The sequence below is a fragment of the Anastrepha ludens genome, chromosome 3 (assembly GCF_028408465.1).
Source record: "Anastrepha ludens isolate Willacy chromosome 3, idAnaLude1.1, whole genome shotgun sequence".
NCBI classification, from domain to species: Eukaryota; Metazoa; Arthropoda; class Insecta; order Diptera; family Tephritidae; genus Anastrepha; species Anastrepha ludens.
The window spans coordinates 2772229-2798512 of NC_071499.1; the positions used below are offsets into that span (position 1 = coordinate 2772229).

Sequence of the window (26284 nt, forward strand, 5' to 3'; positions counted from 1 at the left end):
TTCAGTTAGTACTAACCTTATAAATACGGCTGTTAAAATTTCGTGATATTCTATTCATTAGTTCGTGAGTTATTGTGCTAAGAGTGACGCTATTTTTCAAAATAATGGATCAAAAAGAATTTCGTGTTTTAATTTTAATCTGATTCTTGATGGTAAAAATACCGTTCAGGTGAAGCAATGGCTTGAAAAGTGTTATGGGGACCCGCTTCATCAGAAACAAAAATAATCGACTCTATATTACATAAACATTTGACTATGAGAAAGTTCGATTCAAAGTGGGTGCCGCGTTTGCTCACTGTTTTGTTTCATTGTCACAAGTTAATCAAAACAATGGAAAAACGACATGAATTGAACTCAAAAGGAGCTTTCAAAATTCCGCATCTTAGCGAGAATAGTCTCAGAAAAAAATAAACAATGATTGACTAGATAAATGTAAGCTAAAAATGCCAAAATTTTATTTCATAATAAATATTTCATAGAGCGCTGCTGCACTGAAAATTGAGCAAAACATGTTAGAGGCAGCCAATCCTCTCGAAATGAAAATTATATCGCATCGGGGTAGGAAATAATTTAAATAGTTTTAGCAGACTCGTCGGAGAAATATTTGTGAAAGGCTAAAATTAAGCATTACGAGAAGGTTCGCAGATGTCACTCTACGGATTTGAAGTTTACGTTCGCGTCGTTTTTTAGTAATGAAACTTTCGTAGGGTTTCAAAAATAGTTTATGGAAAGAATAATGGATGGAGTTGTTTGGTTATATAATAGTTAATTTGCCTTCCACTTACCTTAAGATTTTTCAATTCTAATGATGCTACAGTATATTCTTCATTTATTTCTATACTAAGTGTTCGCACATGGAAGCTTCCAAATTCTAAGGAACTATTCTCAGTCGGTTCCCAGTATTGGCCACATTTGACGCGTCCACGCTCCATAACACGTGTTGTCATCACAACAACTAAACAATGTTGTTCCCAGATCATACGCCAAAAATCTTGGGACGTTTTTGGTAAGGGACCTGTAAACAAAAAAAAAAAACGAAAAAAATATTTAAATTAGCAAAGAAAACATTGGAACTCCCTCGCGGTTAAAGCCTTACTTAAATCTAGTAAAACCGAAAAAACTCTTTCCCCTCAAATACTACAGTAATAAATTTCATATGCAAACTAAGCACAATAAACCGATGGAGAGGCAGATCTATATATATGTGTCTGCAGCGACAGCCAAGCTGCGCTCATGACCTTAGACAGCCCCCCAACCACATCAAGGGTAGTCGAGTCTTTTAAATCCAGGCTGAATTATGTCGGTAGACACTGTGCGTCTGCCCCGCCTTCGCTCGAATCAGGTTTGAGGTCTTTGGCACTGATGTGTTAAGAAGCGACCATCTTGGCTCCTTGGCACCACAAGATCTACTCAGATTTCTTCGGAGACCGGGTAAATTTAAAGAAAATTAAAAGGGAATCTGAGTGTAGTACAATGGACTTAATTAGCACAATAAAATATTTTGCAGAAAATTTTAACTACTTTCATATTAACAATATTTTGCTTTGGTTCAGCATATCGCCCAATAACGGCATACATTTCATTTGCAGTTTTATGGCTTCAGCATACAAAGAAAAAAATCAATAAAATTTGCATTGCAGCGAAGAATGCATGAAGAAGAAAAACGCAAACGTTCTTATTCGAATTACTATAATATATTTGAAATTTCGGAAGTGTTAATTCATCCAATTTGCATTTCATTATGCGATATATAATTTACTATTGAGATACTACTAACGGCTATCACAACATCACCGAAAAGAAACTCTTATGTTTCCAATAAGAGTTATGTATTAAATTCGGGTTTTGTGTTAGAACCCAGGGAATACTCCTCGAGCAATGCTCAAATATACAAATTGTCGTCATGCCATTGATACCGTTTCGAGTCATCCGAATATATCGGAAGAATTTAAATGTATTTGCAAAACTGAAGCTCAATTATTTTATGGTTAAATTGGCATTATTTTCTTATTTTTCGCAACGAGCCCTTCCCAAGGTTCATTCAGAACTGTCAGGTTTCAATATTCATTTATTTGTCTTTACCCACTTACCTTGTGTAGAAATATAGGCATTTTTTTGTTTGTATCCATCGACGAAATTCGCGTTTATGTAGTCGTCACCGTCATCCCTGGACAACACCACTCTACTGTGATCGTAACAAAGAACATCTGTATAGCGATTTTTAGTCAAGTTATTCCGTAATCTGCAATTGATTTAAAAATATGGTTTTATTGGTATCCCAGCACATTTTTCATTTAAAATATTTAACTAGCCTTGCATGCACGAAGGTCCCTTCGGGCGCTCGATTTCGTATTTCTGCATATTCCTTCACCAGGCCTCTCCGGCCCTGCTCTTTTACCATTTGAACAATTTGTTCAATTGTTTTTGGGTCTCCCTCCTGCCCAGCCAGGCTGTCGTCATCACTAAACCCCGAAGAAGCACTACTTGGCGGGTTTTCCGACCACAACTCACTTAGGCCGGATGAGCCGTTCGAGCTGGCGTTGCTGGAGACTGCTGCCGAAACAATCACACCGTTCACCAAAGCCGTGGTTCCTTGGGCTCCACTTGCATCTAAGCCGTTCAGCACTGGAACACCAACTGTTGCCGCCGCCGTCGCTACCACCACTGACTCTGAACCACTTTTGTTACACGCTGGCAACGATGACGTTGAATTACAGTTACCCTGTTTTAAGCCGGATGCCGGTGAAGCAATAACACCACACAGACCGTTTATTGTGATGTTCTCGTTGGGCTCCTCGCTACCCAATAACCGACGGCTGTAATCGTCGCTCGTTAACGTGGCTGTCGTCGTATTTGTGTTGCTGTTGCTGTTACTGTTACTGTTGATGTGGATGTTGCTATTGTCACCACCAATAGCGACCGAATTGCTCACAATGTTGCTAATATTAGTTGTGTTGATGTTGTTGCTTCGATTAAATGCCGCTTGCTCAATATTGGCGAGCAGTTCGTCTTCACGATTCGTCATCGATTTGCGGCACTGTAGCAACCATGTGGCGTGATCGATTTCCAACGCTCCGCCAAGGTGCAGGGGCAATGCTTTCAGCGGCACGTGAAGTCCCAACGTTGGCACAGACACAGTGAAGACACGTTCACGCAATTTCTCGCGCACGAACAAGCGTAGAATCTTGAACGGCGCCTTGAACCATAAAGGTGCCGTAACAATTAGTACTTTTTTTAACCGCGCCGGATAGCCACCCTGTAAAGAAGAAGAATAAAAACAAAAATACAGTTAAACATAAATAATCATAAATCGAAAGTTTGTATGGGCATATCTAATGAGATTCAATAAAGCCTTGTATAGTCTTTAATAGGTATTTGGCCGAGCTCCTCCTCCAATTTCAGGTGTGCGTCTTGATGTTGTTCCACAAATGAAGGGACCTACAGCTTTATGCTACCTCCGAACGGCAGGTGGTTTTTTATAAGGAGATTTTTCATGAGAAAGACAAGCAGGAAAGAAAGTAAATAAGGATTGCCATTGCCTGCCGAGGCGACCGCTGTGAGAAAAAAAGCATTTTCCACCAAATCCTTGGGCATAGCTTAAAAACGAAGCATCTAAAAACTCAGAACTATCCATACACGTCAAATATAAATATTTTAGTGATTGGCTTGAGTAAATTAGAACAAATCAGATGTTGTTGACTGCACCCCAGCGACTTTAAATTAAAGACAATTAGTTCTATTAAAATCCTATCTATAAAAACTAAGATTTTTCATCGCTGGGCTGTTTTCTTATAGTTCCACTGAAATATGTGATGCCTATGAGCTATCTGAAAAATTGCTGAACTTGTGATTCGCGATGTTCAAAAAATGCTGAAAATATGATAAAAGTAAGGGCACTACGCATACATACGAGTACAATATGCGTATTGCAGTGCTCAATGTAGTTATCACAACCCATAATTAGGTGTTGGAATTAGATTATATCGCATATATGTAAAAACCATAATGGTAAGTTCCCATACTCGTATATGCCCATCACATGCGTAGTTATACTTTTTTATACGAGGTGTGTTCAAAAAATAAGGTGACGGTTTCAAATTTCGCGGGCTAAATACATTCGATTTTCGATTATTATTTTTTTTATGTTAGCACACTCACCTCGAAGACATGTTCACGGTTTTAGCAATTTAGCATATTTAGTTTGTTTGTGAGAGGCATAAATAAGGCAAGAGTTTTGCGTGCTCCGTTATTTTCTGCTATCTCCTTATTTTTTGAACACACCTCGTACTTTCGATGTGCTACATACAAACATATGTTAACTCCACACTACATATATCTGCATGTATATGGGTTTAATTAATTCTCTCCTATTTGTTTTCGTTTCATAACTCATTTTGATGTGGCATTTCATGTTTAGAAGTAATGTTGAGAATTTTGTTTATGTCGATTAAGAATCGTATGAAGACCAACCCGTCGACCAAATTTCCAAGTCGTCAAACGCAGTCCAAATGAGTCAGGCCGATTATCTGAGCTGATTCCCCCGGCAAAAGTTATCAACGTTGGTTCTCATCCATAAATGTGTCTCTCATAATGCGAATCATGTCAAAGCAATGGGGTCTCGAGAGCTTCGTGGGGATTACGATAAATCAAAAATCCGGAAATGCTCCTGAGTCTAACAAGTGTGCAGTTTTCAAAAATTTTAGAAGATCCATTGATTTGCACAGAACTAAGGTCTTTCAATCCATTAAAGAATTGTATTCCTAAAATGCAAATATACGTCTGGATACAGCAGAACAATGGCACAAAAGGTCTCTTCCTTATCTAGACAACTTCTGCAGAAGCCATGTGTTTGTTCGCTCATCTTCAGGGTGTCCCTGCCGATTAGGCAATACCCCGTTATAACCTAAATTCAGTGTGCTAAGACTATGCTTATCTGGGCTTAGCAGAGATTCTGTGCGTTTAGCTTGAGGGTCGGTCACAATTTTCGTGCCATTCTGCATATGGTTTCATTACGCCATCTTTGATTCGCTGTTCTTACAACTCCTTCAAGCTTACATGTTTGTAAAGATATGCCTATGTCATTGTCTATGTACTCATCGGTCAATTTAATGCCGAGTTTCGCTAGTTCATCGGCTCTGCAGTTATCCTTAATGTCACAACGGCCTGGAACTCATGTTACGGGCTTAATGTGGGTTTATTTATAAATTTATAAATTTTCTCACTCATTTTCCCCCCTGACTGGGTATAATGACTTCAACAAATGATTTTTACTAGCAGAAATTTTCGCGATCATACCGTTCTCATTTTCTTGGTAAGTATTGCAACATCCTACTATAAGTTTTTATAAAACGTTAAGTAAGGGATCATTAGTAGCATTGCTTAAAAGAACCATAAGACCGTTCAACTCCAACATTTGCCAACTATTTACATACGTGAGTATGCCGACCCGAATATAAAAAAATAAGAAAACATTTGTGTGCCCTTTTTGTGGCATATTGTTGCTGTTGTTGTAACATCATAAATATCGCCCATATCGCCGGAGTATGCTGCTGGAGTGACAATCCCTTGCCGGATTTGAAATCCGGATCGTTCCGGTAACGTAGACCGACTGTCGTGGAAACGACCAAGAGCTTAATCATCATCATTAAGAGTTTAATTATCAATCGATGGCTTAAATCTGGTGGCTCCTTGCGTGAACCGATTTATTTTTTTAAAATATGATAAACAGAAATTATAGTATATTCTAAGGCGCAAGTATTGCACGAGTACAACCATTTAAAATAAACTATCTTTGCTTCTTTGCAAGCTCTAGAACTACTAAAGTTAACAGCGGCAGGTTTCTGAACGGGACAGCCCAACGGCTAAATATTCATTTAATTTTATTATTTTTTATTACACCATAGGTATACATATTTAGAGGCGAATTCCATGGCAGAGAATTTAGCCAGTAATGATACCATAATAAAGAAGGTAAATTTTGGGGTTGTTGGTAACAAATTCTAAACTTCGAAATTTAAGACAAAATCCGAAAGCCACTAAACCTTTTTCGATTGAGGTATGTTTGTGGTTTCAAGAACATTTTATTCTAGCTACAGCTTACCTTTTTCCATTTCCTATTCCAAATGCAGAAAGTAAAAAAAAAAAATGTTTTCACGACTTTTGATCAGTTTCTGGAACTTTGAACCATCCTAGGCCATAGTTAGTAAGAAGACTGCACACTTTTAGAAAAGAAGGCCGCTTCAGAGGATTCTATGTAGATTCCATTCATCATCACACTGCATTGTATTACGAAAAATTAGTAAATTTTCTAAATCTTTTTATTTATTTTCGATAAGAGAACAATCAGCTAACATGGCTTTGCGTAGATTTCAATGGATATGGGCTATGGGTCGCGATTGCGGACAGTCTGCGTTGATGTATTTTCATTTAAATGATAACTTTGCTGACTGCCCATCATGTCTAAGCGGCTTTGTCATTTAACGGGGTACTTTAATCGATTATGTCGATTTAAAAATCGTGGGAAAATTCACCAGTGGTGCCCTGCCTTGAGGTTTATAAATAGATACTCGGAGGTTTTAGAACCATTACCTTTCTTTCGCTCCTTAGTACTGGCCAAATTTTCCCTGCTGAATCAATCCAATACAAAACACCTCAAGGAAAATACTCTCCTTTTTTATTCTCCCAATTTTCTGCATACTTTAAATATTTTATGAATATGTACATACATACACGTATTTTACACGTACGTTCGAGAAACGAAACACAAAAGGAAATCCGGAAAACACTTACGAATAGATTTATAAACTGTTAAGGCAGGAAAGCCAAACTTTGTGAGAATATTTCATGTTGATGACGGGCAAATAATAATCAACTAATAAGTGGTAATATTCGATGACTGCTTCAAACAGAAAATGCCATTGCTCAATGGTGCATATGTATTTACCTACTCGAATATCTATACACACATACCCATGCATACATGTATTAGTGGTACGTGTTTTTTAAAAATTGCATGACTACTACGTCATTTCGGTAAGAAAAAATTTTCAAAGAACCTTGGGGCGAAAGAAATTTAAAGCTTGAAGACGAACTAGGCTAAAACAAAATTTTATTAGAGAATAACACCGCTACAGCACGTATGCACATGCATATGTATGTATCTAAGTAGATCTGGGCACCTGATTAATTCAAAAACAAATTCACGACAAAAGTTCTGAACATCAGATTTGTGAAAAGTTGTCCACGGCTGTGATTTCTACGTGTTTTCCAGCAAATCTCTAATGGAAAATTTGTATGTACAAATGAAGGTATTTACGCGCATTCGAGCTGATTTTGTTGATAATTTTAAAAACAAAATTTGGAAGAGTGACTAAAGTGTTTGCTAAAAAACAGTCATGCGCGTAACGGGTGACCAAATTTCTTTCAATGGAATGTTTCGGCAACTGTCGAGATACACCTAATATACATATACAATATATATAGAGTAGAATGGGGTAAGATAGGTCATTTTTTTTTTGAAGAGCTCTTGCTACGGTGTTTTTGCATTGATTTTGAAAAATAAGCAAGATTTTGAAAGGTTATTTATCTGCTAACATTTTGGTTATACTGACTTATGTTTGGCTAAATATTTTGGAAGCTGCATTCAATAAGACAAAGGGTATTTTTTTCGATATTTTCAAAATCGGGGGGCACGATAGGTCACTATATGTGAGGGGAAAAGAACAATGTACATGGCTTGGAAATTAACGTTTTAACCTTTATTTATAGAGTACGAACACTGCACATGTTATAAAAGTTAGGAATTTTTCTTTAATTCATCACGCAAGCACGTAATGTTTCGAACGGAATTTTAAATTGTTTAGAGGCTGATCGAACACTAGCGCGATCTCGGACTGCCGCGACTGCGTTTTTTACGTCCTCTTCACTTCGTTTCGGCGTTTTTCGCACATAATTACGCACCATTTTGCTGCAAAAACAATTAAAATTTATTTTATTCCATTAAAAGTAGTGACCTACAATGCCCCCAGACGGCTGACCTATAGTGCCCCCAAGCACATGTTTTATGTTAGTGTCGATATTTTTTTAAAAAACAAAAATATCAAAAAACTGACACATTATTCGTGTTCAGCATTATTTTCTACGTAAAATAAAACTCACCTGACAAATATTTACATACATTAAATGCACTGCACCGTAGAATAAAAAAAATGCTATGTCGGAGAAAAGCTCACAAAAAACTAAACGACGCCAGAACTAGGATAACTAATCAATGGTGACGGCCGAAATGACAGTCGCGAACGTTGTTCCCCACCACGTATTCAATTCACATAAGACGAGTGATCTCTGCAAAAACAGTGCGACGAAAACCCCATCTACCTATTGTGCCCCCATACCTATCTTACCCCATTCTACTCTAAATGATCCAGTTACTCAAATAGAAAAATATCAAAAAAAAAGTACATGAACGCAAAACCAGTAACAATTTGCAAGCTTTACGAACAGCTGATTAAACTGTTGGCGGGAAAAATCACAAAAATTAAGCAAATAAAATGCAAAATTACGAGCTTAGCATCAAGTGATTTAATTTTGTCCACAGTAATTTGTTCCATTTCATCGTCGTTGTCAGATGACGAACATTAACAATTCAATTGTTGCGGCAATCACAGCTTTCTTCCCATATTCCTTGCTTCCTTCCATACTCTATTGAATTAGTTAATAACCAAGAAGTACAGACATAAAACACAAATAATACCTTCAAGGCTTTCGATTTGTATTTAGGCTGTGGTTCAGAAGTGCGCAGCTTTACATCATTGACCGATTCCTATTTAGTATATGACTTCAAATAAACTTCATAAATTTTGTCTAAATTATAATTACTTACACTCCCCATGTTAATCAATTTTTTTATTTAAATTTAGAACTTTGGCTCGATTCGCAAATTTTAATTCGTGTTTATTTTTATTTTGCGGCCAGCTGTTTTTCTCACTTGCAAATTCTTACAAATAAAAATTTATTCACTAAAAACTTGCAACTTCCCCTCAAAATGAAATGTGATTTTGCTCTCTCACTTTCCCTACTTTGCAAGCTTTTCCGATCCATGAACACTAAAACTTGATCATTTGTAAGAATTGCTACAAATTATTTGCTTCATGAACAGACCTAGGTATTTATGATATCCAACCGTCAGAAAATTCAGTATTCATTGTTTGCCATTTCATCTTGCTTTCCGGGTATTTGGAATAAATTATATAATTTGAATAACGCTGCGATCGATTTACTGAAGAAGAAACTTATCAATTGGTCATCGGGATCATGCGGATTAGATAACACCTATCGATAATTTTCTACGAAGGTGAGGGTGAGGTTGAGTGCACTAGGCAGGGCTAGTTACTGGGGCGGCAACTCTTGCTCGAGGAAACCCAAGTCATTTCGGTTCGTAGAACCAGCTGCCACGGCAAGGTAAAAACAAGAATTATCTTGATATCCCAAGTCGTTGCTGCATTATTCTTATTTGGTCACCCTTCATAAAGAAAAACACATATTTGCAGAGTTTGTCTATACCAAACAATGGATATCAATAAACACGTGTATATTGGTTCAGATGGTCTCAAGTTTACAAAGCCACAAACGCCACGCAGCTCCAAGGCAATCTTTTTTTAGTATTTGGCGTTTTGGAGGAAGGAAGTTTGAGAAAAACAGAACGATTCATGTCCCAACATGGCGTATACACAACAAAACAAATGTATGTAAAGTGTGTATGCATTTCGTGCCAAGCGCTGTTACGACGCAATGAAACCACTTGTTTCGAAATTTCATATTGATTTGATTTTCTTCTGACGCCCACTTGTACACATAACCATCTTAAACAATTCATTCACTCCAACAAAACAACTGGCTTATACATATGCATATGTACATGTACGTATGTATGTATACATTTATGTTAAGATTGACCGAAAGTCGAAGTCAAAGAGAGATGAGAAAGAGGGTGAATACGAGACAATTTTGCTTTAATACGGCTGTAAAAGGCAAAGAATTAACCGCAAGTAAGATCTGTATTCTTGCCTTTCTAATTTAAAACAGTTTCAATGTTCTATATCTGACAGCAGTATTTGTGAATGAATATGCAGAGCTGCATTTGATATTTATTTAAATAATTACGAATGCGATATTAATGGCAAATGCCAAGAATAATAATTCGAATTGCAAAGGATTCGCACATATAAATACATAAATTACAACAGTGGCAACAATGATGGCAATGGCAGCTGTCATTTGTCAACTGTGGAGACTTTGAGCATAAAGACAAATTTTGTCTTGAGAATTTACGTATAAAATTACCAAAATCTACTATTATTTTGAGTCAATTAATTTCATATGGAGGTTATGAGAAAATCTTTGAATTGCAATTTTGCTTACACAACTACTAACATTTTATTTCGCACTAACAGGTTAATTAATCACGGATTGAATATCAAATATGACCATCTCCTAATGCTTGTTTTGTCATCACTCTGCCCGATTACTGCATTAAATCTGGAATAGACGCATTTGTGTACGTAAAATACATACATACGCATAGATTTTTCCACCGTCAGTCCGCTTCTCTCATCCAAATTTCAATGGAAATGCTGGCTGCGTCGTATTTTCTTATTGGCTTTATCTATTGTGTACATATGCATGTACGTTTGTGTAGGACAATTGTTCTCATTATATTTGAATAGCAATAGTAAATTAGTTAATTATTTTCAATTCAACTTAAATACACTTTTCTTGGCTATATTGTCGAATAGCTGCGCAGGCATATATGTACATATACTTAGTCGATTTTTCGCCAGCCAATAGTTAAAAATATCTCACTTTGCACAATTCAATTATCACATACCTACGTATGCATGTGTATTTATCATAAACACAATTTTACAATACAGTATACTATAAACATTTTATTGGGAAAAGTTCGCAACTATTTCGATTAATTTCACAGAATTTAATTTTCAGAAGAAACTGTTATCCAAGAAGAAGTACGTCTGTTTCGAAATTTTGCATTATTCCTTTTAGTACCTGTTTTGTCTGATTTTTCACAATAATCCACTACCATACACATACTAAGCAAACACAACCCCAAAAACGTTAACATTTCTCTCAGCATACGAGTACATCGATACATTGCGCGAGCGCCTAAAAGAGGCCAACTTCGAAAAATTCGTACACGTACAAATAGATGGCATCTGAGGGTTAAAACTGAAGCGTCAGTAACCGTGGATGCATTTTGGGGGTTGTTAGGTCATTTTGCTTCGTTGCGCTGCTTGCGCATTCTTCGCGCTGCAGATACAGTTGCCTCAGTTGCAATGTTTTCAGTTTTGCTTTGTCGCAAAGTCACAGGCGAAATTGGATTACTCGGTGGTTTTCGCTTTTTTTCAGCGAAACGAAAGTGAGCAAAAATATGCATTCGGTCACTCGATTTGCAGGATGGCTATGTATTTTTTTGTAACCACTATTGATATAATGCAAACAAATAATAATTGCACGAATAGGATGAAGGAAGTCAGAATTATAAAGAGCTTTCTGCCTTAATATGAAATACACAAGCAGATACATAAATATGCATGTTTGTATGTATTTGTATTGCATTTCAATGGAGGGTGGTCGTGGTTTCTTAAACAAATATGGTTTTTACTTCTTCCGGTTACTTTTTAATTTGTTAAAATTCGTCATAGGCAATCTCTATGTATGTAAATGCCACTTGGCGGAAACCAAGAGTTTTAGTGGTTCTCAACAACCAAGTGCGTGCATGTGTACACATTAGGATTGTAAGGCACGCTTTAATGAATTTGTTTGACTGTTATTGCAATAAAACCCAAATACTATTCGAAAACTTACCAGAAGAGGGATATGAAGTTCAACGCGTATGCAGTTAGATATATATTTTTGTATTCTTTTCTTTTATAACACGGTTCGGTCAGTAAGATATATAACAGTAGCTTCAGCCTTGACCCTACAATATTTAATTTATCGGTGTAGCAAACTTTTATACTGCTGGGTTTTTATTGTTATTGCTATTGCACTTATTATGACACCAAAATGTATATGCAAATACAATTTTCATATCTTCAGATCTAACACAGATTTAATTTAAAACCGATAACTTGAAACATTTTTCACGTAAATTTAAAATCCAAATACAGAAACGTAAAATTCTACGTCTCAACAAAATGACAACTACAAGTAGGTTTGTTTGTACATTTTTTTTTTCTGCTTGGTTGATTTTAAGTATTTTTACTTTGTCATCGACATTTTCTTGTTCAGTGTCATCCGACTGAGTTTTGCGAAATTATGTAAAGCAACTCACAAATGTTAATCTTACAGATGCGTTAAGCACAAACCGAACATTCACACAATTTATTTATTTATTGTATATATATGTATATGCACTATATGTACATCAATTTTTGTACCCGGGTAATCTGTGTTAAACGAAGTTAAGCGAACGACTAGAACAAGTACACTAAATAGCGAATTACTTAATAAACTAAGAGATAGTCCGAAAGTATCGAGGTGAACGCTTGTACATTCATATGTATGTGTATGTATGTAAATTATAATGAGAAAGCAACCGAAATGACAATAACAACTACACTTTTAGACAGCTTTGGCGGCAGAAGCAACAAATGAAAAGTGAATTTAATATGACGCACGCGCACACGTAATCTGCTTGTTGTTGTTATTATTATCATCGAAATCGCCCTCCACACGCACACACACAAATATGTATAATCACCCACCGTTCGAAACTTTGCATATTTGAGCAATAACATATAAACTAATGCATTACTACATATGTATGTGTATACAGTGGAGAGCAAAATTGTGTAGATGTTTGTAATCCGGACACTTCTAAGGGCTGTTTTCTTAAAGTCTGAATAAACGTTTAATCAAAACATAATCGGTGGATGACTAAAAAAAGTAATTCCTCGACAACTGGTTTCCAACATCTCTCAGTGAACTTCTCATACATTTTATATTATATTTACATTGAAAATGTAGTTTTCTAAATATGTAGACTTTATGATTGTCAAGTCGAAGGTATGTTCGACTTTGTAGCAAGGAATTCAAAGGAATTTTCTTTGGGATCCACGCTATATGGGTTCATATTTAAGAATTGAGAGAACGCGGAAACGTTTCACAAGATTTGTCATTCATTCCCTTCGTTAGCCTCGTAGTTTAGTGTTTGGCCGAGCTCCTAATCCTATTTGTGGTGCGTTTTTATGTTTTTCCACAAATGGAGGGGCCTACAGTTTTAAGCCGACTCACTCCGAACGACAGATATTTTTTATGAGGATCTTCCTTATGCCATTGCTCCCTAGGGGGCACCGCTTTAAGAAAAAACTTTTCTATCATTTGGTATTGCATACATGGAAATGCGAACCTACGTACTTCCGAATGGTAGTCACGCACTAATTCATTCGGCTACAGCGATCGCCTTGTAGTTTGCCTACATATAAAAGTAGTTGTCTTTCGTTAGCATTGCCAATATTAGAAATGCGAAGAAAAATTTAATATGTAATGTTTATAAGAGACATAGCCACGAATCATACCATATACCACTTCTCACTTCAGCAATATTTTCCATGTATCTTATTACGATTTCAATTTTAGAGGTGATGAACCGCTTACACCCTGCATAAGACAGTCTAAACAATTTTGTAAAAGGACATATTCTCTAACTCACGAGAGACTTGTAAGTCAAAACTTAATCTGGCCGTTCAATTTTTGAATTGTCACTAATGTATCTTACGGTATTGTTTACCATATATTATATTAAAGGATTAGCTTTAGTAACCATTTTGAGTTATATTTTAATTGGTAAACCAACAAATAAATAAATAAATAAGATAATAAAATTTATTTTGCATTCATTTTACAAGTTTATAAGTGAATATTGTTTTTAGGAGTTAGAAAGATTTTTATTTTATTTACTTTGTTCATTTCAGTGGAATATTTAAGGTCACTGCTATTGCAGGACTTTCTACAGATTTCATTAAAATGTCTATTCGCTTTCCTTTCGCCTCCTTTCGGGAAACTGCGTCGCTCCTCTTCTTTTGATAAATAATATCGTTTAATCAGTGCTATCGAAAATTTTTTTAATCCGCGGTCAAGAAATTTTTATGCCGATTTCGCTTTCCATATTTCATTGAAATTAAATTAAGATATAATATGAGGAAAAACAAAACAAAAAAAAAAAGGCAAATGCACATCTGAAAACACAAACCGGCACGATAAATTGCAAACAATAATTGTTTGTAAATTGCAATTGAATTTGAGACAATAATAATTTTCTAAAATATTCACAACGTCAACTAATCAGACCGTTAACAATGAAATTGCCATTCAAGACATCATACGGTTAAGTAAACACTGTTAAGGGCAATATAAATCAAACGTTGAATCTGTAAAGTTGTTTTTTCCCCTTGTGGCTTGTTAAATTTTAAACAAAACGGTTTATAATGCAAAACGGTACATGACAAATTCTATGAAAAAATTAATAAAACAAAAAGAAAAATTGTATATTCAGTTTTCCACTACGCCACATTGCGTAAGCTTTTTTGACTTTCATTTTCTATACACATTTTCACGATTTTATAGATCGGAGCGCCTATCTTGAAGAATAAGTCATATTTAAACACGTACTTTAAATCGCAAAAGAGTGCTGACGAGTTGAACCTTACTTCAATCCGTTTGGGAATTTATTGTCAATCTTCTTACATTGACAGTTCTTATACATTTATAAGTGCACGCATACATATATTATATCTACTTCGTTTTGCTCGCCACTGTACTTATATGATATCTATCTACTTTTATGATACATACAGGTATGAAAGCGCGCATACACACACATGCGTAAGTGCTGTGATCACCAAAAAAGCTTGGGAGAGATTACCTTTACAAGTCTATCATTTTAATAAGACTGGAGTGTAACCGACCAATGTTGATGAGCACGTCTTCGCTCACGACTCGTCAACTGCTTTAGCAACCTATACAAATTGACTCTTTTACAACCTAAACTAAATATTGTACGAGTATAATGCGTAATTTTGTCTGTGGGTGTAAATATGTATATGAATACGTGCACGCATTTCATACAGGGTAGCCCAATAAGATTGCACGCAGACATTTAAAACGGCACCTTAAGGTGTTCTTACGAGTGCTTTGTGAATGGTTGATTAATGATAAAAAGTAAAAATATTGAAACTGAAAGACTGTGGATTAGTAATAGGAAGAACTAATAAAAACTGCAAGTAAAAGCTCAATTTATTCGAGCACCGGAAAATGTGCCCTGTGTTTTCAATTACAATGTTCGAGACATTGAGTAAACTGCATTGAACATTCCAAGTTGGATCAAATGTTCAATAAAAGATAAAACGGCTCTTTTATGCATTGCTTTTAAACTTTTAAATACATAAAGCTCAGATGCAGAACTTACGTTTTAGTTTTTGTTTATATTTATAATTTATAAATGTATAAAAACAAAATTTATTGTGGTACACTTGTTAGACAGTTAACAAAGGCAGGGCTCCACTTATGTAAATTCGTCGTATTTATATGCACACAACTCTGTCGGATATAATAGTGAGATACATATACACAAAAAAACAATATAGCTTTTCAACATTTTTACTTAATTTACATTTTTTTAATTTAAATAACTTTTTTGTAAAAGTATAGTTCATTCTATAATGAGACCACACTTTTCACAAGATTTAGAAAAATGCGACGATTTTTTTATAAAAATTTCAAAATGTTGAATCAGACGGTCGATTCTACCTTATCGGGACACACGAATTTTGTTACAACAACAACACAAAGTAATTTTATAGCTCATCAAGCTTGCACTAAAATTATACATGTATGTATGTCGTGCCTTCCATTTTTGATATGCAGCGCTTCGCTAGTGCTATACTATTCTGCACTTCACTTCGTTTTTTTTCCATAGCCACTCCTTTTCAGCTTTTCATTAGCTTCTTTGACATATCTCTAAGATGTCCATCCATATTTTCCAATTTTTGGTTGTTTTTTTAAAAAACAAGTACATTAAAAAAAGGAAAATAGTCGAAACTGGTAAAAATCTTGAGGTGCTATAGATTTTTCGCCAGCTCTAATAAGAAAGCTTTAAGCAATTAATACAAAACGTAGTGCGCAATAGAATAATGGTAACTCGATAAGAAACAATTACTAAATATTTTTTGACATGCATACATACATTCATAGTGCATATATATTTTGTGGAATTCAAAAATTTTAATACAGTTGTTTTTAAAATTAAGAAAATCCATTTTTGTTCTTGCACTGGTACAACCATGACTGCCAGTTTGCGATTGAGCCAGTCGCTGGTTGATGTGCAACAATTTAACCAACTATTCTTGCAAGACTTACTTCTCTAATAAAGTCTGCGTTCACCTATGCAAATATTCTTTGGATTAGAAAAAGTTCAAAACAATAAATATTTCACAAATTTTTTTTAATGAGTTTTATTTAGTTCACTTAAACGTAACTATCACACATATTTCGCTACCAATAACAAAATCAAATTTAAAATGAGATCACATAAAATTAAAAAGGCCATTCAAACCAAACGGAAAAAGTTTGCGTTCACTTCAATAATCTATATATATAAAAAGAAGTTACATTTCCTTGGTAATCTTATAACTCAAGAACGGGCTCACCTATCCAAACCAAATTTTTAGGCTTTGTTTGGACTATTCCGTAGATGGTTTTTGTTTTAAAATTTTAAGAATCGGATACCAGGGTCGCGAGAAATAGGCCAAAACGTGAACCCAGGTAACCCTAGGATGTGTTTGTACAATATGGGTAGCAAATGGAAGCTGTTGATGATTCTATAGTATAGAGTATTTTTGATGCCGCTCCGTGACTAGGGTCTCGAGATATCGCCCAAAATGTGGACCCCGATAACTTAAGGATGTGTTCGTACAATATGGGTAGCAAATGGGAGCTGTTGATGATTGCTATAGTATAGAGTATTTTTAATGCCCCTCCGTAACTAGGGTCTCGAGATATAGACCAAAACGTGGACCTGGATAACCCTAGGATGTGTTTGTACAATATGGGTAGCAAATGGAAGCTGCTGATGATTCTATAGTATAGAGTATTTTTGATGCCGCTCCGTGACTAGGGTCTCGAGATATCTCCCAAAATGTGGACACCGATAACTTAAGGATGTGTTCGTACAATATGGGTAGCAAATGGGAGCTGTTGATGATTGCTATAGTATAGAGTATTTTTCATACCGTTCCGTGACTAGGGTCTCGAGATATAATCCAAAACATGGACCCAGGTAACCCTAGGATGTGTTTGTACAATATGGGTAGCAAACGGAAGCTGCTGATGATTCTATAGTATAGAGTATTTTTGATGCCGCTCCGTGACTAGGGTCTCGAGATATCTCCCAAAATGTGGACACCGATTACTTAAGGATGTGTTCGTACAATATGGGTAGCAAATGGGAGCTGTTGATGATTTCTATAGTATAGAGTATTTTTCATACCGTTCCGTGACTAGGGTCTCGAGATATAATCCATAACGTGGAACCGGGTAACCCTAGGATGTGTTTGTACAATATGGGTAGCAAATGGAAGCTGCTGATGATTCTATAGTATAGAGTATTTTTGATGCCGCTCCGTGGCTAGGGTCTAGAGATATCGCCCAAAATGTGGACCTCGATAACTTAAGGATGTGTTCGTACAATATGGGTAGTAAATGGAAGCTGTTGATGATTTCTATAGTATAGAGTATTTTTCATACCGTTCCGTGACTAGGGTCTCGGGATATAATCCAAAACGTGGACCTGGGTAACCCTAGGATGTGTTTGTACAATATGGGTAGCAAATGGAAGCTGCTGATGATTCTATAGTATAGAGTATTTTTGATGCCGCTCCGTGGCTAGGGTCTCGAGATATCTCCCAAAATGTGGACCCCGATAACTTAAGGATGTGTTCGTACAATATGGGTAGCAAATGGAAGCTGTTGATGATTTCTATGGTATAGAGTATTTTTCATACCGTTCCGTGACTAGGGTCTCGAGATATAATCCAAAACGTGGACCCGGGTAACCCGAGGATGTGTTTGTACAATATGGGTAGCAAATGCAAGCTGCTGATGATTCTATAGTATAGAGTATTTTTAATGCCCCTCTGTAACTAGGGTCTCGAGATATAGACCAAAACGTGGACCTGGATAACCCTAGGATGTGTTTGAACCACATGAGTATCCATTTCAGCAAAAATGTAAAGCACTTATGGATTTAATTGTGAAATTATATGTATTTGTGCAGGTGCGTTGCCATATGTACTCCATCGAATGGCAGAAAAGGGGATTGCCGCACGCACATATGTATACTAATTTGGCTGGTACATAAAATAACTCCGGATCAAATCGATAGCCTTATACCAGCTGAAATTCCTAACAACACTGCTGATCCTGGGTTATTTCAAGTTGTCGTTGTATATTACATTTCCTTGGTAATCTTATAACTCAAGAACCGCCGAACCGATTGACACAAAAAATTTTAGAGTTCTTTTCTATCTATGAGGAGGTGGTTTGTGTGAAGTTTGATTGAAATCGGTGCAGCCGTTCCTGAGTTATGATATTTTATGTGAGTAATGGTTTCCTCTCATACGAAATGCCTGTATGGGAAAAACAATAACAAATACACAGCCGCTTATGAGCGTTTCTGTTGTACTGTTGTGGTTGTAAGTGTATTATGTTAATATTAATTTTGGGCGAAAATATAATTAAAACTGGAGCATTCAAGGAACTGGAAAAACCTTTTTAACTTTATTTATTTTAGCATAATTTATTTAGCCTAAAAAATTGAAATGGAAATTAAAGAATCAAAGTTTAATTACAAGTTTTTATCGGCTCTTTCACCTTACCTGTATATAGGTGACCACCACAATCAAATTTTAAAAAAGTACAGAAAAGGCTATTGTGACATCTTTAGAAAGTATGTTGAATGAAAAAAATCAACTAATTCAACTGTTTAAACATTTTACGAGTTCTATAAAGAAAACTTAATATGAAAAATTTCTTGCGATATAAAAAAAACATTTTATGTATGGTGGTGCGAAGCCCACTGGGTGATGCTAGTAATAAAATAAAAGGCTTAAGATCATAGAAATGTTTTAAAATTAATAGCTAGTTGGATATCCACCCCTTTTTATGACTTCTAGAAGGCGTATTTTCATTGATCCAACTAGTTTGGCTGTTATTTCTGGACTTATGGCTTCCCATTCCTCTTTAAGCGCGTTCTTGAGCATTTCCTTGCTAGTTATTGTACGCTCTCGTATTTTTTTTTCTAAAACGTCCCATAAGTGCTCAATGGGGTTAACGTCAGGTGATTGTGGGGGTGTGCAAAGTTGTTTTGGAACATTATACAACAACCACAACCTAACAATCTCTGCTGTGTGTTTCGGGTCGTTGTCCTGTTGGAAAACAAATCTTTCACCGAGTCCCAGTTTGATTGCACTTTCTCTCAAATTCGTTTTTAAAATATCGAGATAATCATGTCTGTTCATTATCGACTCAATAAACTGTATATTTCCAACGCCCGAACTAGCCATACACCCCCATATCATGGCACCTCCTCCCCCATGCTTTACCGTAGGTACCAGATTTTGCTTTCCAAGTGCCGTTCCGTTTTTCCTCCAAATAATTTTACGACCTTTTATCCCGAAAATGCAAAACTTGCTCTCATCTGAAAAAATCACACTATTCCAAAACTCAGGTGGCTTGTTTACGTATTCTTTGGCGAAAGCCATCCGCTTAAGTCGATTTACTCGCGATATGAAGGGTTTTTTTCGGGCCACTCTGCCGTGAAATCCGATTCTTTTTAGAATTTTTCTTACTGTATCTGGATGTACTTTCTTTTGGTATTTTACTTCTATGTCTTTTGAAATTTGGCTTGCTGTTAGTCGTGGATTAGACTTCACAAGAATAGTTATGTTGCGTTCTTCTCTTTCCGTCAGTTTTTTTGGACGCCCAGAACGAGGCTTAGACTCCAAACAATTTGTTTGCTTGAAGTTGTTTATCACTCTTTGGACCGAGGAGTATTGCCTCCTAACAATTTTCGCGATTTGCCGATAGCTCTTACTATTTTGCCACAAACTTACAATGATTTTCCTTTCACCGATATCTATTTCTTTTCGCCTTTGGTCCATAGTAACAAAAAATGTATTTCTAATATCAATTTTTCCCTCTTTAGATTTGTTCTTAACCGCGTCAACTACATGAATGATTTAAAATTAAATTTAGCGTAATTGCCATGCAAATAATCGTCACTATTCGAAATGAACGCACACTTTTTCTGCTCAGCCTATTTAAGTAACTGTACTACAATCCCGTTATCTGAACACGACGCAGCTCAAACTCCAAAAAATTTTGTTCATACCCTCTACGAATAATTTTCTTTGAAATAAGTGAAAAGAAATAACTGAGAGTTTTAAGATAAACACGTTAAATTATTTTAATACTTTATAACAGTGTGTGAACGCAGACTTTTTCTACCATGTGTATATCCTTAAAATGAACGGAGAGCATTTATTTTAAAACATTTGGACGATCTTGCCAATACAGATATAGAAAGGTACATGCGTACATACTATATGTTTTCGCTTAACCAACACTGTTGCATATTAACTAAATTAAATGATCATGAAAAGTTTCAGATTTGTAAGTAATGTAACGAAATTATTGCAAATCGACCCATTTGAAACATAAAAGGGACCAGACGAATTCGCAAGTGGGTGCTTTAAGTATTTGTTCGCGCAGTGAAAAACATTATTGGCATTTCACAAGGTGCCTTATTTGTCGTGTAATCATATCGTTTAACGACAGTTATGAAAATTTAGTTGTTTCGTGGAGAAAACAATTCTGAAACATATTTTATTCCGTGTTAATTTATTTTCCCATTTTGTTCATACTCGGCTCCCCGTATTTGCTCACTGATTGTAAAAATTAGGAAATAACCAGCTACGTTTCTGTGAAGCAGCCAGTCCTAACGACTAATTATGACAAAATTACTATTTTTGGTGTCAATCTTTTCGTCTTAATTTTTCTAGCACTCTTGTGAAGTAGATAATAGCAAGCCAGTGATTCCGCAGGAATAGGTTGTGAAGGGAGGGATAAAAGCTTCGCACCCAGAAGTTCAATGGTTACCCGTTACAAAAATTAAAACAATAAAAACACATAAACATATCGTCAGCCATATAAATATGAAGTTGTTTGTCAGAATGAGGAACAGTCATTAAAGTCACCGATATTTATTATTTATAAATTTGGAAAGTTCGCAATTGGGCACATACTCGTACACTACGATATGCCACTTGTTTATTTTCTTAAAAAGTAATTTGTTTACATACACACATACGTTTGCGGTATTTACATAAATACAAGACCGTATATAATTATGTCTAATGATAAAAAATATTTATTTTTTGCAACGAGCGAGCAGAGAGAGAGAGAGAGAGAGATGGAGAGCGCAAACTCCACTTTATGTAGCATTGTTGTTGAAATTCTCTAGTTTTTTGAACTTGGCAGCAGTATATCTCTATGACGCACATCTACCTGTTGTTCCCCACTCCCCTCGCAACACTCCGATCGCTATATAAAAGATTTGGAATTTTCGTTCAGGTATGTACGTATGTGTATGTGAATGCGATTGTAAGGGGATAAACAAAAGTTCGCTACATCATTTTGAATGAAATATTTTTGCATCAAGCACTTTTTAGAAAAATTATTTATAGCCTTCAATCCTAAGTTTATTGCATTAATATTACTACTATTTTCATGACTACATATGATAAATATGTGTGGAGCCGATTGGTGGTGGTAATATGTGCATATGTACTTTCATTGTCATTACAAAGAGCCCAAAACACGTATTCAACTATTAAACGAATACATTCCCCTATTTATAACAACCTCATAATCAACAATTGTATAAGAACCTCTACCTCTACCAGTCTGCCTATCGAGTTTAATTTGTTCAACGGCATCTCGAATGTACTCAATCACAAGCTCTAAAGCTGGCGGAAACGACTATGTGGGTATGTAAAAATGTATAATAAAAAAGAACTATTTCGCCTTATTGAGAAAAGCTAGGAAATGAGCTATTCAAAAAGTTTTACCGACAACGGTTGTGCACCCATGTGTATGCGCATACATATGTGGACATACATACTCGTTGATGTGTTTATGTGGCAACGCCTTCACTACCAGTAGGTTTCTTGGCTACTTAAGGTATGTGCAAAGAAATTTCGCGCTTAAATAAAATCACACCTGAATGAACTACGTACAAAGTGCTCACATTCAAGCATGTAAAGGCGTATATAGTACATATGTATGTATGAATGTGAATAGGTATATGTACGGTACACATAATATTTTTTATTTATTTTTACTACTAGATATTATTGGGATGTGTATGATGTATGTCGCATATGTACGTATGTACGCATTTACTTAAGCACATTAAGAGGGAAAATAAGATTAAAACTTTCTTAAGTTTTTGTAAGATTTTTTCCCCCTGGCCCCAAGGGGAAGGCTTGATCCATTGGTAATATCATTGGCGTTTGGAAACGGATGACATGAGGGATAAAGAGAACAAATACATGAATAATATTTAAATTCTTCTTGGCAACAAATACAAGGTGTGACAATTAAGTTCAATTTGGTTACAACCCAGAAACCGGCTACACTCTTTTCGAAAGAGAAGAACTTCTCTAACTCCAGTCGTAGTTTAATATCGTTAGCACGTTTGGTTTTTACTTTATGCATGTTTTCTGAAAATTGATCTGCAAAAATTTGATGTCCCGCATTCAGAGCGACGACAGAAGAGATTTGGTGAGTTGAGCAGTTAACTGAGATTAGGATATTTGGGTGATTCGCACTCACCTATAACGACTGGAAGCTGTAACCGCTGTTAACTTCGGAAAATGCCTAAAGGTGATTTCAATAGTGAGAGCAAACGTGGAATCGCCTTGGAGCGTTAAGTGGAGATTATAAAATTTCATTCGTAACTTAATTTGCTTATGCTTTATTGAATCTTCCCAAACGTTCAAATATATTTGTAGTCCAGTTGCCCGAATATAGTGTTAATATATGTGTGCATTCAGAAAACAACGAACATTGCCCATGAAGTTCAACAAAGTTTTCCTGGCATTGGAAGCCTACAACCGAGTCGTTTTCTGAGAGTGATTGTCAAATTATTCATGATATTCAATATTGAATGTAGTGGAACGAAAACCAATTTTGGACGACTTTCGCAAAATTCGACCCATAGCAAAGTACGACCATCATTGTATTTGAAAAGCCAGCGAAATACGTAGGCACGAGATGGCGCTTCATTACCAAAAGTCTAAGCGAGTTTTTTTTTAATATGATGAATGTGTCAACAGTACAAATATCACACGTATGTATGATAAAAGTTTCTCAATATAAAACAGGCCATAAAACACAAAAAACAATAACACTTATGTAATGGTTTCGATCATACCTTTCTCAACATCAGGACTGTAGGGCTCAGTTTATCAGTCAGTCAGTCTATTACAAGCTATTACCATTTTTTACATCAAAAATGTTTGCGACTTCGGGGTTCCGAACATGCAACTACACAACAAAAGATATTCAACTATTTTGTTTTTATATTAGGCCCATATTGCTTGGCGTAAAGGGTTTCCTACAAGGATGCCTTTGCGATTTTTCCACCATACAAACGATCCGTCCTATTGTACGTATGTACGTATATGGTATTGTATTCATAAGTGGATTCATCTGAAGGCACACGTTTTCTATTTCTGAATTGTTGTTATGCGTAGGCAGCTTTTCATTTTTAACATAACTATAAGCGTAAACACATGTTAAACAGGGAACATACGCTTGTATTCATGCATGTACCTGGAGGTCCAAATAAAGCTATTTTGTGCGTTTTTGAATCATATGTTAATGTGGTACTTGATTGACAGTAAATATCGTACCCAGCCGGAATGAAATGAGTCACTTTACGCTTGACAAATTTTGAGAAATTCGGAAACCTATTTCCATATTGAGTGCTGTGGTGAGCCGCATAAGTTGGTTACGATTGTGAAAATTTCTGTTCATAATGCCATTTTCACTTTCTATGGATGTGAGTCAAATAGTCGATATTTTGCACATTAAGTTTGGTAACCGTGCCATCCACCGACTTGTCAATATCAATTAGCCATCTCGGTGAATAGCGGTTTACTTGAATGACCGTTCTTTTAAGATGTTGCTTAAGACTGACGTTATGTTCATAATCCAAAAGCGATCAAAATCATTAAAGTGAATATCCTACGTGCTGGTCTGCAGATTGAACCACAACAAGAGTTTGAAATTTCTTTCGATAGGATGCGCTACTGCGGATCAAGCGGAGACAATCCCATCAATTAAATCATATTTCATAAACAATATGCCTAATTAAGCTAAAGGGTGATCAATTTCGAGGTATCGGAGTTTACATTGAAATTAAACAACCAACATTCAAATTGATTGGGCAATCTTTATTATTTTTTGCAGAGCCATTCATGACAATTATATTTTTAACCCTCAACCGCATATAACGCCAAATATGGCTTTTACCTTTGATTGTGTTGTATTTTTATAAAAACGGGACTTAATCAAAAGAGAATAATAATTATCACATTCTATGCTTTGTTTTCTTCTCATACGCAAAACTAAATATTGTCAACAAGTGTTTTAGCTATTGTACCTTTTCCGTTATCTTTTTTTGAGTGCTTCAAGTGTGAGAACAAAAGCAAATTTTGAAGTGATTTATGTGCACTATTGCATAAAAAATAAAAGCAAGACTACAGCAAAAAATATATATTTGTATAGAAAGTGAAGTTATTTTTTGAATAAAAATATAATTTATATGAAAAGTAAGTATCTTGTGTTTGATTTTTTGTAAAAACTGACGAAGCCATATATGGCGTTTCATGCACTAAGGTAAATAATGAACTAACATATGTGTATACATATTTCTGTTTTGTTTTTTGATAAATCGCAATGGAATTTCCTAGAAATGAATGTACGATCATTTTATGGTAACTTAAAGTATGTTTATGAAGTTAATAGAGGTGATCAAAGTGATGATGACTACATATCTGATACCGACGAAGAAGACTTTATAAATAAACCGCCAGAACAGGAGCATATTTATGTACCAGAGACTGATGATACCGATGACTCAGATGACTATAACAAGCCTTCTACATCAAATGCAAAATCTGCTAAAAAGCCTAGAGCTCCAATTTGGAAAGAAATTTGTTTGCCTCCTTATTCCAGTGAAAATTTTCCATTTCAAGGAGATTCAAACCTTCCTGACTTTATTGAGGAACTGGAGACACCAGCAGATATGTTTAATTTTATTTTCAATGACGATTTGATTAACTTTATTGTAGAACAATCGAATTTAATTGCATTACAAATGGATATAAATAAGCCTGCCAATATTACTCGGAACGAGATTGATCAGTTTATAGGTGAGTTCAAGTAAAAAAGTTAAAAAAATTACTTATAAAAATTATTTCAGGCATAACAATATACATGTCTTTGATAAAACTACCATCATCCAGACATTATTGGAACACATTCATTGGCCAAGAATTTGTACGTAACGCAATGACATGTAACAGATGGGAAAACATCAAACGATTTTTACACTTCAATAATAATGAAAATATAAGATCACCTGGTGAACTCGGGTTTGATAAGCTCTTTAAGATTCGACCATTGTTAGACAAAATTCGTGCTCGATTGTTGCTTGTACCCAAAGAAGAACATTTAGTGGTTGATGAACAAATAATTTCCACAAAGTGCCGCCATCACCTCAAACAGTACCATCCAGCTAAACCCCACAAATGGGGATTCAAAAATTTTGTCTTGAGCGGAGTTTCAGGTTTCAGTTACGATTTTTATATATTTGCCGGAGCTCAAAGCGATATATTCCCGGAAGGAGCACCAAATATAGGAGTAAGTGGAAATGTTGTAACGAGACTAGCAGCTACAATACCAAAAGGAAAAAACTATCAACTATTTTTTGATAATTGGTTTAACAGTCCGAAGCTTCAGGTGTATCTAATGAAAAATGGTATATTACCTTTAGGCACAGTAAGGTTAAATCGTGTAACAAATTGTAAGAAGCCAACCGAAAAAGAAATGAAAAAGTTAGGCCGTGGAAGTATGGTTG

At 35.6% G+C, this 26284-nt stretch overlaps 1 protein-coding gene across 2 annotated transcripts in view; it reads right to left on the reverse strand.

The window, feature by feature from the left end:
• LOC128856825 (tyrosine-protein phosphatase non-receptor type 9) overlaps positions 1-26284 on the reverse strand; it is a 50394-nt gene that overhangs the window by 1292 nt on the left and 22818 nt on the right. For both annotated transcript variants that reach the window (XM_054092189.1, XM_054092188.1), the window contains exons 4-6: positions 2313-3256; positions 2091-2242; positions 786-1015 (exon numbers count right to left, since the gene is read on the reverse strand). In XM_054092189.1, the coding sequence (XP_053948164.1) occupies positions 786-1015; positions 2091-2242; positions 2313-3256 (1326 nt within the window). The remainder of the gene's footprint in view (positions 1-785; positions 1016-2090; positions 2243-2312; positions 3257-26284) is intronic.